This window comes from Pholis gunnellus (genome assembly GCF_910591455.1).
Source record: "Pholis gunnellus genome assembly, chromosome: 22".
NCBI lineage: Eukaryota > Metazoa > Chordata > Actinopteri > Perciformes > Pholidae > Pholis > Pholis gunnellus.
This window is the reverse complement of record NC_136549.1, coordinates 10947973-10964853: the sequence shown is the minus strand read 5'-3', so window position 1 is coordinate 10964853 and position 16881 is coordinate 10947973. Positions and strand designations below refer to the sequence as shown.

General features: G+C 43.1%; 1 protein-coding gene across 1 annotated transcript in view; it reads right to left on the bottom strand.

Moving 5' to 3' along the window:
- The window catches only part of cacna1c (calcium channel, voltage-dependent, L type, alpha 1C subunit), a gene marked incomplete at both ends in the record, with an annotated part of 164460 nt that overhangs the window by 59862 nt on the left and 87717 nt on the right, over nucleotides 1-16881 (bottom strand). The window contains one exon of the mRNA XM_079183765.1: nucleotides 3643-3782. Coding sequence (XP_079039891.1) covers nucleotides 3643-3782 — 140 coding nt within the window. The remainder of the gene's footprint in view (nucleotides 1-3642; nucleotides 3783-16881) is intronic.

Here is a 16881-nt window from a genome sequence, read left to right as displayed (position 1 = left end):
TATTATCCCAGATGAATGTATTTACAGACATCTCTTTAAGATGTCAGTGGCTCACACGCTTGAATATATGTTCGTCCAGCTGAGCTTATCACTCTCTCTCTCTCTCTCGCTCTCCTCTCTCTGAGATCCTTTAGAAATCACCATACAATGCCATTTTCCAGCTAGCGCGGCTCAAAGGCCAGCCAGCGGCGCGTTAGTCACGGAGAATTATCAATTAGCACAGATGAAATGGCCACTTGAAAAGACCTCTCAAAACATATCGCCCTCTCTCTCCCTGGTCCTCTCTATTTTGCACTTCCTCCATCTCAGTTCGATTATCTCTCTCTCTCTCTCTCTCTCTCTCTCTCTCTCCTTTGGAACAGCAGAGTATGAAAAGCACGTTGAGGATCTAGTTTTGCACCACCAGCATTTCGCCCAGCGTGGTGTGAAATGATAATTAGAGCCTCTGAGTGTAGCGCCACATAACGGCTTGTGTACATCCACAGCTAAAGATAGCAGAAGCTGTGTACATTCATAAAGATAACAGCAGTTGCATGGTTTAATAGTCGTTAAACCACCACAACACTACTGAATTCATTTTCTTATTATTACAAATTGACAATGGGTATGCAACTAATTATCTTCATTATCAATTAATAGATATTAATAGAAACTTTTCTAGTGTAATATATAAATTGTCATTAAGTGGTGAAGATGTTCTCATAGCCTAAGGTGTCTTTAAATCACTATTGTTGGCTGACCAAATCTAAAGTCAATGTTCAATGAGAGAAAACACAAATGTGTTGGCTGGAACCAGTTTAACCAGTGAGCTTTGCTTCATAAATTACTTTAAATGGTTGATTTTTTTCAACACTAGTTTTAATACTTTGCATGCAACCTCTTTGTCAGGGCTGCACAATAATCAACATTTTTTACAAATCCCATTATAGCCTACTGCAATTTTAAAATCACAGGAACAGCAATGTTAGTCAATGTGTGTCAAAATGACATTTCAAATGAAATAGTGTCGCGCTGCGGACTTCGGTGCATATTCCAGAAATCAAAAACATTTCGTTCAAATTGTTGCCTGAAGCTTCTTTTTTGTTTTGTTCTGTCAATACTGAACAAGTAGAACTGAGATACAGAGAGCACAAGCAAGAAGAGGAGAATAATACATGTTAGACTATATATTCATATTGTACAGACACACACACACACACACACACACACACACACACACACACACACACACACACACACACACACACACACACACACACACACACAGAGCCTGTTAGCTCACTGAACCTTTACTAATAAACTTTTAGGTGTGTCAGTAGGACTGTAGGCTCTAGCATTGGTGTGTATGTGCAAGTGTTCTTGTCTGCATGCCTCTGTGTGTGTGTGTGTGTGTGTGTGTGTGTGTGCCTCCAAGGCTGCTCAGCACCAGGTACAAGCTCTTTCACCCATATGGTGAACATTCCAGAGGGAGCGAACTCTGTCACTTCTCATCTACACACACACACACACACACACACACACACACACACACACACACACACACACACACACACTGGCAGTTAGGCACATACAGGCACAAAGACAATCACTCAGTCATGCACACTCAGAGATACAGTGCTGTCACAGCTGAACATTCCCTGGATCTGTGTGTCCTCTTTGAGTGTGTGAAATAGAGGGAGTGTATATGTACTGCTGATTTCGCGACATAACTAATGGATTTTTCTCCCGTTCTGTGTCATTTCCATGACAAGTATATCTAAATGACAAAATAGGTCGAAGTCATGGAGCCTTCCAAAATGACAAATTGAGACTTTCCAGCAACATCTTATGTGATATATCTCGTCTGTTTTAGGGAAAAGTTTGTGATCAAGGATTAAAATCACCATTATGACGACAAATATGAAGGAATCTTGACATGAATTAAGGTCCTTTTGAAAAAATGACCGATGCTTTAGCTCTGCATTATAAACAATTACCGTGTCAAAGTGGACACTTCAATAGAATAAGTCTGTTTATTTTGGCCATGTGAAGTTGAAAAAAGTGCAATGTTTTTTAATGTGACGAACGTCTAGAGAGGCAATTCAGATTTAATCTTCCAAAACAGCAAGCGCCAACTCTCCAAAAACTGCCCTTGAGCAAGAGCACCAACACTGAACCTTGCCAATTCCAGAGCTGCAGCAGGTATCCGACCTTCTGAACTTACTTTGGCAGGGTTACACGGTAAAAGATAATTTAACTTAAAGGGATCAATACACTATCATTGTACATCAAATTATGCTGCATCACAATAAAATCCATAATCGCAATAGATACAGAGAGAGAGAGAGGGAGAGAGGGAGAGAGGGAGAGAGCGAGGGAGGAGGGCAGACAGAGAGGAAAAAAACAGCATACGAGTGGTAAAGGTTGTGTTTATGCCAGGGGCACTGACACCGTGATGCCAGCCGATGAGAGTGGTTGGCTTCACCCCAAAGACACACACATACAGTGAGCCTTTGGGGTGAAGCCAACCATGTTCAGTTGGTGATGGCTAATGTGAGTGCACACTTGACTGGCCATGAACAAGACTCACTGGCTTAGTGTGTGTGTGTGTGTGTGTGTGTGTGTGTGTGTGCATTCACAGAGCCTTTCTTCAGGCTGTGGGGTGCTTTCTTGCAGTGCATGCACGCACACACAGACACACAGACACACACACAAACGGTCAATTAGACCATTTTTATGGTATTAATGCAACTGTCAGGTCCACTAGCTATTGTGCCATTTCCCCCACACAACACTGTACGCAAAGCACAGCTGGGAGGCAGGGAACGCACACACGCACGCATCACACACACACACAGACACACACACACATACGCAGAGACACACACACATGCACACAGGCACAGAGGGTTTAGCAGATGGGCTATGTTGCTGAGTTGCAGATAAAGAAAACCAGAGCAAAGCTTTGCTATCAGCGTCTAACAAGCTAATCAGTTTAGGCTTCACCAATACACTGTAGACCAAAGTTTACTGCGGCTTTAATGCAGACTCACTGCGAAGGAGGATTGTTGTTATGTTATATGTAATATTAATACCACATATACTGAGAGTTAAGTATTATTCCTGCAGACAAACAAGACCACATCTTTCTTTTTTTTCTGCCTGTTTGAAATTTGCATTGTGTGTCCGCTGATTGGATTTTGCAAATACGTTGAATAAGTAAATCAAAAAATCCTCATTGAAGCTTAAGTGAATAAACGTTAGCAGAGATACGAGTCAGTGCAGTAGCTTCCTTGTATTTACTAAAGAAATCAAAGGTGTTCATGGGAAATACGATCTACATTTTGAAAGACGCTAGCACTACGAGTATCTCTGGCGTCGGACAGAGGCTGCCAATTGTCTTGGCTGTCGTGTCATTTGTTGACAGTAATTATACCAAGGTACGATGATTCATTTGTCAACGATGTGCTGATGTTTTAAAATGTGTTTTTACAAACCCTGCAAAAGAAACGGTGAATTATAACTCTACAGGTCTCGCTATCATCGTCATTCCTTCTATCAAACTACATCGATCCACTCAGAGTAACATAACGCGCTATACATATAAATATATATATACTGTATACATACAGTACATCACAGTTATGGTCTCGATCCACTCACCCTACTACTACGATGATGAAGTCGAGCAGATTCCAGCCGTTCCTCAGGTAGGCGTTGGGGTGGAAGAGCAGGCCGTAGGCTATTACCTTCAAGAAAGCCTCCACCGTGAAAATGATGAGGAACAGATACTCCACACGCTCCTGTAGAGACACACAAACAAGACCGGTCCATATGTTAGCCTGAGCGGCAGCAGTGCAGAGGCTCAATATGACAGAGAACAAGCATCGGGAGACCGGAGATGAAAGAGAGATTATAGTCGTGAACTGAGTTTCACCTGTGTGAGTAAATACCAGACCAATGGAATGAGAGAACACCAAACATCTATTCAAAATCCTTAAAAAGGTTAGTTAGAGCAACTGGCCAAACAAAAGCACTAAGATACACACACACATTCATTCACAATGACAACACTGAAGACCTGTATGTGACTTATGAGTACCAACAGTGCTGGCTGCTTACTCTCAGTTCACCATTCAGAACGAGACGTTCTCTGACTGTTTGAGTGGCTTCTGGTGTGTGTGTGTGTGTGTGTGTGTGTGTGTGTGTGTGTTTGATTATTTATGTGTGAACATGTATTTGTCTAACTTCTAACCGTGTACACAATCAAAGCATTTGGATTATTTAATGAAAGCGGCTCACTTCCTGTCCGAAGAGGCTACTATATGAAGAGAAATGTACGCGTGTGCGCACGCATACACACACACACACACACACACACACTTCTACTACAGAGTTCCTCAGAGATTGTTGTCACAGTGATGACCTCTGCCTACAGGGGTCCTGGGAAATGTCCTGAAATGGCCTTGAGACAGAAAAAGGGATTATGTAACTTTCTGACCACCATAAACTTCCAAACAATCCATCACACACCAAATCATGAGTCATATCGGCTTGTAACGGAAATAAGAAATAAGAACTACTAAGCTGCTTTTTAAACAAAACAAAAAAAATGTCTTTACTCAGAAACTCATTTAGCTCCATCCATCAATCTATCCATCCATCTCGGTCCCTGCTCCTCCTCCTGTTCCCGCTGTTTTCCCATGGACATACACCCACAGAGGGCCAGAGGCTTGGGACAGAAGGTCAGCCAGGTCTCTCCAGACTCAAAGCCCCATCCCTGGGAGGAAACCAGCTGAACCTGAGGCTGAGGGGACACAACATCTGTATATGTCCACGTTTACCGAAATAGCCTCACGGCCGATAAGAGGCATACTAAGCTGTGCGCACCTGTGCAAAGGTTATCTAGCGTCTCTAGCATATATTTTAAAGATACTGACTGTAAAACAGTTTTACTCAAATGATCCATCTTTAAACAGATCGTAAGAACGGGTTGTTGAAGTTTAAAGATCGTGTTAGCGTTGGATAAGCTGCATGAAGATTTGCTGAGGAGGCTTAAGCTGGTCCAGCTAAACAAACAACTTAGGCCGCTTGCATACACACATATTGTGGGCCATGGGAATCAGTCATCTACTCTATGTAGCCATCGTTTATGACACATTTGTAACTTCTTAGAACTGCGGGTTAGAAAGGAGTTCATTTAAGTTGGTATTTGCAGAGCACGAACTTCTCAGCAGCTGACACCGCTTTGCATTTTCAAGATACTGGTAAAAGAGCCATGCTTTGATTTTGTCTTCTTAATGATGTGATTATCATACAGGCTATGATTTGGAAGTGTTTTTTTTCCCACACTCAGGAAGCTTGACGGCGGAGGGAATGACATGAATTATAATACGCTGGATTCGCACAGTTTGAAAGACAGACAACTTGAAAGCTGATCTTAGGCCAGGGATTGTGCACCTGAATGGGCTGCTCAGAAAGCCGTCCTAAACTTGTTTTGCTTCTCGCCTCTGTTGCTCTAACCGCCTCTCATTTCAATTCAAGTCCACCTAGTCTGCTTTATTGGCACAAAGGCATTCAGCTTAAAGATAAAGATCAAGATTTTTACCTTGAATAACGTTTTTCTGTCTGTGTGTGTGTCAGTTTCAGAGCCTGGAGAATTGATTTTTTTTACAGTCGTCATTCGTACTGCGGACCCTCCACCACACAGTGAGTATAAGTAGTCTATGTGGAAGCAATTCATCTAAAACATGCACACACTCACACTTATCCTTCCTCTCAAATACACAAAAGCTCTCCATCCCTCTCTCTCTCTCTCAAACACACACACACACACACACACACAGGCTGTGTATCTGCCGGTGACAGGCAGACAGTGCGGCGCTCAGGAGAATAAAACAGAGAAAAACATCTGGTTGGAACAGCTCAGCCTAAGACAAACACACACACACACACACACACACGCGCGCGCACACACACACACACACACACACACACACACACACACACACACACACAAACTCACTTCTCTACCTCCTTTCCTTCCGTTCATACAGACCCATAAAGGGCAAAATCCATAAGGGGCCAACTAATCTGGTTAGTGACTGGAAAGAAATGAGAGAGAGAGAGAGAGAGAGAGAGAGAGAGAGAGAGAGAGAGAGAGAGAGAGAGAGAGTGAGATATAGGGAGAGAGAGGCGCAGACTAAAGAGACAGGAGAAGGCAGACAGAATGACAGACAGAATGACAGAAAGGTGAGTAAGTGGGAGCAATAATTCAGTTAGCTCTGATAGGTCAACCAAACCGCCGATCCATCAACCGGGCCAATCGGATTATGGTATCGACATTCTACCATACAGCGGACAATGTTTCCATTCGCCATGACCTTCTGTGTATGTGTATGTGCTGCAAGACAGGATTAGCCCATTACGCTGTTTTTGAAAACAAACAAAACATGGACACACGGTAGCCTAGTGTGAGTGTACATACGTGTGTGTGTGTGTATATACGTGTGTGTGTGTGCTTCTTTCATGCAGTTTTCAATAGATCATGAAGAACAGAAACAAAAACACCTTTAACAGACTTTACCAACTATTCAAACACGTACACAGCAAAGATATTCAATCTATGTAACTTTATCCTGTATTTTATCTTCAAATAAACTCACATTTGAACCCCGTACAGCCGCGTGAACAGAAGGAAAGCCACACTCGAATCTGACTTGTCCCTGCTGAGACAGGAAACATTTCTTTCCAACCATACAGCAACACGCTACCGCCATCCGGTTATGATTTATTCAGATGCAGCACCACAGTGAGACGAAGTACAAGGGTCTGGAGTTGTCGACATTGCTAGTGTGCGTCCTATTAGCAGGCTAATGACGCAACTGTGGTTCTGGTTTGTTAGAACTTATTTTTTGCCATTATCCTAACTTGAAATAAGTATATCGTACTAATCGCTAAAAAGAAGTCAGCGCAATAAATACGAGCAGTCAGACAAGGGTACAGATTTTTAATAAAACTTATTTGGAGGAGAAAACTACCTCCTGAAGCCAACGTGAGCAGATAACTTAACAACTAGACTCACAAACAGTCTCACCAACTTCTAGCTCCTCCTCTCCCAAATCCTTTTCGTCTCTCTCTCTCTTTCTTGTCCCTCACTTCTACGTCACCTCCTCTCTTTTCCTCCCCTCATCCCTCTCTTCATGTCTCTCTCCATCACTGTGGGTGCCGACCAGAAGTTACCATAGAGACCAAGATGGGTTCCTACGTTACCATGGAAACTGTGGGCTGCAGCCGCAGACTCTCTCACACACACACACACACACACACACACACACACGCACACACACACGCACACAAACGGATGACACTGATCAGTATTGTACCAAGAATATCCACAGCACATACTCCTAATTACTACTCTTCTGTCAGCATCCAGACTTCCTATTGTGTGTCTGTGTGTGTGTGCACATGTATACCAATGTGTTGTGTGTGTGTGTGTGTGCACACAACAGTGTGCGCTCTTGTATGTGTGTGTGTGAAAATGTGTGTTTATGGCTGCTCCAGTCATCAATGTCATATAGTTACTTACCACTCAGCACCAGTTGATAGCGTTTAACCGAGTCCTATGTGAGCCGGCAGTGTGTCATCCTGTCTCTCTGCTCAGGCCTTTGGGGCTAATAAAACTTTCATTGCTATCTACAACATGCCACGCTGTTGGCTGTCTAAGATCTGTAGTAAAATGCAATGCGTGGTTGATGAAACATGTGCAGTTCGGCAGTGATACGGCACACGCAGAACAGGACACAAAACCGCTTCACTGACAAAACAACAACTGTTATATTTAGTCTCATTTGTTATGGCAATGAAAATAAAGGGCAATTCTGTTTTTATTTTTTTCAAACTACATTTGAGTCTAATCTCATATACAGTGTTCCATGTTGGTGTTTAATGACGTCTCGTAATTGTCTCGTCTTAGTCACAGAAATGAAGGTTGTTGATGTACAACACAGTTAATACGGCGGTAGACGCAAAAGGGTAAACAATTCCACTTAATTACGGTCTACGTATTGTTTTCCTTCGATTAGGGTTTAATAGAACTTTGGGGTTATGTTTTGGGTCAGTGAACAATGATTGGCCTGTATTTTTTTTTCTGTTGTTTTAATTGCTAGAGCATGGAGATAAATAAAGATGAATTAATCAAAGCTGACAATACGCAACAGAAGAGTTGCAGATTAATAATGTCATATTATCTTATGATGTGAAATCCACAACAGCGTCCATAGTTCACTGTCTCAGTGCTTGGGACAATCTTCTAATGTGGGGAGGAATGAACGTCTCTTTGGCACACACCTACGACGGTGCTTCTGTTGAGAAATGTTCTTTAAGCAATATTAATCTCTGATGTCACCTTGGGTTGTGAAGCCTGGTGTATTGTCAGTCATCATTGTCAGTCGCCCCGTGAGTAGGAAATGAAAAATGTGTTTTCTTCTCTCTCCACTCGCTCTCACTACATGGAGAAACCGGTCTCAGCGCATGAATAAAGCATGAATATACAGGAAGTAACAGGTACGGGTGTTTGCCGTTAGAAGCCAGTGGCTCAACCTCAAGTGTAATACCGCTTTAAATCCCACCGAGGTCAATGGAACTCACAGACGCTGTGGTTCTTCTGTCCCGCCTCCTGAGAGTCTCTTTGAACAACGTCGGCTGAAAGGCAACGAATCCAAACACATCGGGGGGAAATGCTATTAACATGCCAGCAGCATATGCTCAACATGAGTCTCATTAACAGACCTACGATCCAATCTGTGGGCCTCTGGCCTAGGATTATGTTTGATTAAGATTCACACGAGTCCATGCTTGTGTGTGTGTGTGAGAGAGAGTGATAAAAACAGATTGTATGATGGCCATCAGTAATCTCTGACCCTGTGAAGGAAGATAGATCACCTTAAACAGTGGATTAAGATTCATGGACACACACACAACCATAGACTACTGTGTGCTTTTACAACCAGCACATCCACATGCTGCATATTTCCAGAGTTTTACTACTGTGCACGTGTTTTTATGTGGCTGATTACCTTTCGTCAAATGATTAGAAAATGCCTTATTAAATCCATGTTATTTATTTGTCTTTTGTTTCCTCCAGCGTTCTGAATATCAAAGTTTACAGATAAACAAAAAAACTGCTGTTTCCAGGCAACGAGCACTGTATCTACCAGATGAGGGATGGAAGGAAGGATGGGGGGGAAGGAAGAAACACCAAAAAAAAGGAAAGAAGAGATTGATTTGTGAGAGTGTATTTGTGTGCATGACGGAAACCCTTCAACATCACCTGTATTATTTTTTTTTACAAATATAGACAGATGCCACGATATTTTCTCTCACGCTGGTGCAGAACTTATGCACATGTTGGCTGTCGACTGTAGTCTGTGTTGTTTTTTTTCCAGAGGCAACTTTGAAAGGGAAAACATGACTTGATGTGAAGCTATGCAAAGGGTTTGACTAGCTGGCATTAATGCTTTGAGATTGGCTTGGTGTGTTAAGACCCAAAGACGCAGAAAAAGCGAGACAGAAGGCTAATTGTTTAGTAATCCGTAATCCCTTTAGCGCCTCAACTTTTTCTCTCGACGAAGGCAAAACCACCTCAACAGAGAGTAAATACTCTTGTTTTGCAATTGAGAATCATTGAATTATGCCGTTTCCATAATGCTTTTCCAATGTGATACCTCCAAATGTGCATCAAAATATGTGTATGGAAACATGGCTAATGTGCCAAACGTCATTTCCTTCACTCTTCATCAGTTTCTGCCACTTCCACTCACAAAAGCCTGTAATCTGTCCACCCACAGGTTTAGTCTACATGTCAACAAACATCTCACTACCCTCAAGCTCATATATTTATAAATCGCTTTCTTCATTTGCAGCCCCTTCATCTGTTCTGGGTTACAGGGTCTGAGGTCTATTACAGCATGCACTGGGAAATGGACAGGTCACCACCGGTCCATCACACAAATCCAGTCTTTACATCCGCGGAGCCAAAGTTGGAGTCAACCTGACCTCTGGGGAGGGGAGGACAGCCTATGTTGAAGATGATGTTGTCTGCAAATACAGACTGAGGTGTAAAACACAGGGGACAATACTTAGAGAGGAATGGTGAACGAGAGAGAATAGGGAGGGTAAAGAGAAGGAGAGAAAGTAATTGGTGTAAAAATAATAGAACACAGGAGTATAAATCATCTCATACAGACAGCCAGTAGTGTGTGTGTTAGTGAGTGCATGTGTGTGTGCTAGTTGGCGTCTAAGGGAAAGGGAACTGGTACCCTTGAGAGAGGAGAAGGAGAGACAGAAAGCAGGAGATGGCAGGAGGAAAAGGAGAGCAAGACACCGTATGTAAAGAGAGGGAAAAGGAAGAAGCCAAGGGGAAAGGGTGAAAAAACATCCCTTTCTTCCTCCGTTTTCCCTCATCCCTCCATCCTAGCTAACAATCACACATTCCTTCTTTCGTCTTCTCCGTCTCAAGTGTAAAATGTTACCTCTTCAGTTCTGCATTCTGACGTGTGTGTGTGTGTGTGTGTGTGCTGACTTATCACGACTTCTCCTGCCTCACCGCGCAGGAAGACATATGCTGGAAGGCCGCCCCACACACACACACACACATACACACCATCACAGTCACGCACTCGTCTATATGCACACACACGCCTTTTCACATACACACACGCACACACACACACACTCAGGCAGTACGACACACAAACGGAGGTACAAATGAAGACAAAGTGAAGTGACACACAAACACACAGATCACTGCAGTGCATCAAGATCAGAGTAGCTGCTCGCTAAACTGACAGATAGATTACTATACTCTGTAACTCATTGCATGACTCACGGTACGGAGCATGTGTGCGTGTTAGTCATCTAATATGCGTCTTGGAGTGATCGCGCTGGGGTGACTTATAAGGAAGAGAGGCAGACTGAAAGGTGGTATAGAATGACAAGGATGCACAGTTGTGTATTAACATAGTATATTGAAAATAACGTAATTAGTCAGAGGTTGTTTACACATGTCTTTCAATCAATGTCATACACAGGAATCACAATCACAGCACAACAACTTGTAAACTGGATTTATTAAATTGCTTTCAACAATAAGCACTGGGAAATAATTTCTTAATTTCTGACATTGAATGGAAGAACCAGAAGTTAAACCGTCCAATCACCCAACAGCCCGGTGTCTTTAAATGGTCATACTGTATTTACACAGGACAAACGTGTCAGCAGTGAGCCAACGTGAGAAATGAAACACATGGTCATTACTGTGTAATTCAGCTGCACATCACTTCATCCGCCCTTGTCATCCCACGCCTTCCCCGTAAATGCAGTCAGATAAGTGAAGCTGTGCTTGTTAGCGCATTCTTTTGCTCCCTTTTCTGTCCATATCCACCTCTCTCTTCCTTGCTCTCTTTCTTCTCCTTTTTTGTCCATTTGTTTCTCTCCCTGCAGCCTCCCCGTGGCTCCCTCTGTGCTCTCCGTGCTCCCAATCAATTATCCTGTCCTCATAACAGGAAGCTACGGAAAGAGTGGGATGAACCAAAGGGCTGAAGTAATAGAGAAATCACCGAGACAAATGAATGAAGAGAGGGGCGCTGGTGTCACTGTGCCATAGATCAACCAATCAGATACAGACTGTAATCATCCACCTCCTGAGAAGCAACCTAAATGTGTTCTGAATGACAAACCAAAGACTTTTCACTCGGTGGTTCGCCAAATGAGACTCTGCAATTAGAAGGTTATCAGGATTCCCCGACTTCCATGTAACAAGACGCGAGGCGGCTGTAGTGTCGCATCAAGCGCATCATTTCAGATCACACCTGTCCCCACAGCCACTGTCTCAAATCCCAATTTGCGATAACAAACAAAGTAAGAAAGAAAATAGATTCAGCGCACAAAAGTAGACAGCGTTTGTGTTTCTATCTCATCCTTGCCCGTTGAGGCGCAGCAACAGGATGCTGTTACAATGGTGCTTGTAGATTTGACGTACAGTACAGCGCACAATATTAAAGCCACTCACGAACAAAGAGCCGTGTGATCTTCACTGCCATTCCTTCCACACACAATCCTTGCTGTAAAAGTGACCGAATAAACACAATTTTAACCCAACGTCAGCAAAAATGAGAACGCACAAACCACACACACACACAGAGAGACACAAACCACACACACACACACAGAGACAGTGGCAATGTGGGATTGTGTGCTCTGTGAGAGAGGGGGCTGAATTTTGCCTTCCAGTCCTTTAACCTACTGAGATCAAACACGGCATGTGTGTGTGTGTGTGTGTGTGTCCCCACAGATGTGCATGTGTGTGAATCCCACTGTGATGACATATGGTCTCCTCAGATATGACGCAGGACGGGCCGACAGCCACGAGAGCAGGGTTTTCATTTGAAACTTTAAATGACAGACAGAATATTGCAGACGGACATAAACTACTTAGGTTGAAATACACCCTGATGTTCACACATCTGGAAGGCAAATTATGTATCGAAATATATACACAGATATGTGTACTCTGGCATGGGTAAACCATTAGAAATACAGCAGCACTGCTTTGCTCTAGAGTCACCAGGAAATATCGATTCACTTCTGAGCAGAGACAGGATTTCTTCCGTGTCCTGTTGTTGTTTTGTTTTTCTTCCTTTTTCAATATCCAAAATCTTGTGGAGAGCAAGATTCCTCCTGGAAGACAAAAGGGACAAAAAGCCTAAGCCTCTCTCTCTCCCTCTGTGTCTGTCCCTCTTGCGCTCTCTCCATGTTGAATTGGTTGTATTGCTCCTATCAGAACCAAACACACCACTCTACACACCCCTGTGAATGTGTGTGTGTGTGTGTGTGTGTGTGTGTGTGTGGATGTGCGTTGAGAATTGCTTTATCATTCCTCCCCTGGTTAATGTCCAGCAGAGCGGGACCGGAGCACAACACAGGGAAAATGGAGAAACAGAGATCCAATGGGAACACACTGGCATGTGTGTGTGTGTGTGTGTTGGTTTGTCACAGAGAAAAAAAAAGAGAAAATATTACGCAGAGTGCTGTAACTGATATGTCAATTATTTCTAATGGCAGCTGGAATCAATAACGATTCCCCTCAGTAAGTAACATGTGCTTTCATTACATGGCTATTATGTGTGCTCAAATGTCTGTTTTAAATCCAACATTTTCCAACGTAAACTAAAGGAACTGAACTATGCAACAGATCACACATATTAATGTAATCTATTGTTAATCCAGTGATATTAAATAGTGCAGCTTTAAATATCCACTTACATTTGTTATTTATATAACAGATAAAGAAATAACGGAAAGCATAATATACAACTTATTTTTGTTGTAGCTTCATATCAGGATGTATGTTACCCAATAAAACATGTAAAGGATAACGTGAATGAGTATTTTATTCTAAAGAATGATGTCATTCTCAGTTTAATACTGTGTATGAGCTGTGCAAAAAAGTTTCCTGAAGTAGTTCAGAACCCAACGATAGCGTGGGGAAGTGGGGAACGATGGAAACCAGAGATCTCTGGTTCCTTTATGAGAGTCCATAATGTATCTTTGAGCAGTCAGATGCTCCGCAGGAACTGAGGAACTGTGGAGAATACGTATGAACATATATAAAACACAACATTAAGAGATTTCAGCATTCTTCCCCCCTGACCTCCCAAATCCTTATTGATGAAATATAATTCAAAAGAAGGGAGTTTTGAGTAGCTCTCCTACTGGGTGCCATAGCAATGCCACCATGACACCCAAACAGGATTAACAGCTAACACCCACTTCCCTGCTGTTACCATAGTAGCACTGTCGAAACAGCGACCTACAAGCTATAAAAAGACAAACTGAACTTGACGAAAGTCTAAAGTGAAATAGAAAAAGAAAGTAATTAAGATAAGGAGAGGGGTGGGGTGCTGGGAGAAAAAAGGTTACCAACTCATCTTTTGTTGGTATTTAACATATGATTTGATGAAAGCACATTTTAGCTGATGGGTCAAAAGCAGAAGAGGAGAGATAGAGGGAACGTGCTGAGCAAGACTATTAAAAAGGCTTACAGGGTTATTAATGAGGACAGAGGAGGAAAAAAATGAATTCTCTCTTTCTTCCTCCACTGTGGAAACCTCAGAGGATCTGTCCTCAACCTTGTCTCCTTTCAACCTCTGTATTCTCTTTCTCCCTCTTTCAATCACTTCTTCTCTCCGATTCTCTGGGAAACCTCCGACACTCCTTTTTCTCAAATCAAACCGACAGGAATGCCCAGGTTTGGTCTGCGGCGTCAGATAACACCCTGACACAGACGGACAAGGATGTAGCAACGAGTTTTCAAAACTGGGAAGTTTCACGATATGAGATGTGGAGAGACGATGGGAGGAAAAAAGTGCGAGGATGCAGAGTTAGGTGAACTCGCCGGAGCACCGCGTTAGTCCCGCACGCTATCAGCTGATCAGTATCAGCTGACTTGGGTTTATATAATGTGACAGGCTCGCTCGCCTCTGATCATTCATGATGCTGCTGCTGCTGCTGTGGCCGGTTACGCTGATTTATTCTTCTGGCAACCCAGCATCCTCCTGCAAGGAGTTCTCAGTAAACATAACTGGCGATAGCATCTCTTGCATTGTGCATTATGTAGACGCCGCATCTCTGTGACACTGTATGGGTCTGCTGGGCTCTGCTCTGTCAACAGAGAGAGCTTTGTATTGCATGCTGCTTGGTTTGATTAAGGGAGCACCCTCGAGAGTAAAGCCTTTTCTACATACGCACCAATATAAATGTATAATCCTGAACCACTGTTCTGTATAAGCAATACGCCATCTTTCTTCCTTCCTGCAGCAAGATTAGGATGGAAATAAAGTCATTTTGTCACTCAGGAGGAGTGACAATATGTTCTGTTTTGAGCCTTCTGCGTGTGCTGCGTCTGATATTTCTATGATCAAAGGCAAAACAAAGCAAAGACACACCACCTACACTCTCCCTGTCCGCGCAGCGGGGGACACAATGGCTGTGGCTTGTGGCCGTGTTACTTACTGTACAGACACGGTCATCATTAACTACAAGAAAGACGCACACAAGACGCGCTCGCACATCTGACACATAACTCACTGCCTCAGATGTCACGGAAATTCAACTCCCACACTCGAGTCAATGCGGCGTAATTGGGGGACACCTCCGTCCAACGGCGGCGCATGTGCACGCTGCGGCCGGTAGATGTCACGGATTTTGCCATAACTTGTTGTCTTTTGTCTTCACTTCTGGAGCACGTATGGCATATAACGGAATATCAAGGGGAGCGGACCTTGAGACGATCCCCACGGCCAACCACCCAACCAGACCTGCCGGATCAAACGTTACAAAAGGGAAAAAGCTAAGCTAACCCAGCTAGGACCTAATGCTATGTGTGCGTTTGTATATAACGGTGTAATAATGCAATGCTCACGCTTGTATTGCATACCTGGTGTGTGATGGAGTGTGTGTGTGTGTGTGTGTGTGCATGTGCTTCCACCTTTTTACCACATTCATCACTTTAACTCAAAAGTTGTTGGTGAGGGAAGTCTAAAGTGACTTGTCTTTTAATGCACTTGGACTGCTACTCTACACACCCTGGGGTGTCGTCCTGGGAAGGGGAAGCTGAGGAAAGGCCCCTTAAGGATAAGAATACTTGTGTTGCTTCTCAAATGTTTATTTCATAAGTCTCTGGTTCTGGTTTTCAAACAGCGCTTGCAGGAGTAAACTCCAAACTGCAAACAAAGAAGAAGAAAAAAGGGAGCGTACAACTGTTGTTGGTACAGGTAGAACTGTAAATGTTACCACTATGTACACATCTCACACAGAACTAGCAAACAACCCACGTTTGAATTAAAGATGTGATGAGAAACGGAGGTGGTGCTTACTGCACATTGTAGAAAATATAAAGACTATACTGAAGAGTAAGACACATCATTCCTTGCCACTTCCCTGATTGCACAACTTTTAAATACAGTCACCCCCAACTGCTTTATGGAACAGGAAAGATGTCAAAAGGGCAAAATCCCCAAAAGACGAAGCCAGCAACACAAATAATGGTAATAATCACAGTTTCTGCTTATTTTACTTGATTTGATAATCCTGTTAAAGCAAGTGAATTTTGAACGCCACCCTGGATTTGTTCATCCGATTCGATTACATGCGTGTGGAGCGATACAATCATGTTGTACTCGGAACCAATTACTGGAACATGTTACCTGATACTTGGTTCATCATGAGCAGAAGGGGGATGGTGGTTTGAGTGAGTAAAATAAACAAGTGGAGAAATGTGGAGACGAGAGGAGCTAAAAGGTCTAGGTGGAGCAAAGACAGAAAGAGAAATTATAAATAACATAAATATAAACAGAGAAAGAGAGCAACTTGAACTCCTATATAGGCCTAACTAGTCAACTGAAAAATATAGTAAAAAATAAAAGTCAACATCTGCGCACACATCTGCAGCTCATCCGTGAATTCTTGAGCAACGATACACATGCTCAGGCTCACCCATAGAGATGATTTCCTTCCTTCGGTTAACTTTAATGTCACACATGATGCGGCCTACAGCCTGGCAGTCTGAATGGAGAAAGAAACCACCGCTTAGGGAGAGATAAAGACGCATTGAAAGAGACGAGGGAGAGACGAGGAGAGATGGGGAGGAAAGAGGGGTAATAAAATTAGTCTACTTCCTCACGAGTCTCCTTGCTGTCATTTTACCCTTGCTGTCTCTTGCTACACTGTGTGTCCCTGCTGTGTGTGTGTGTGTGATGCGTATATTGGAGTGTGTGATGAGCCATGAATGATAATGGATATTGGACTGTCAGACACATACAAAGACACCGGCGGAGGCGC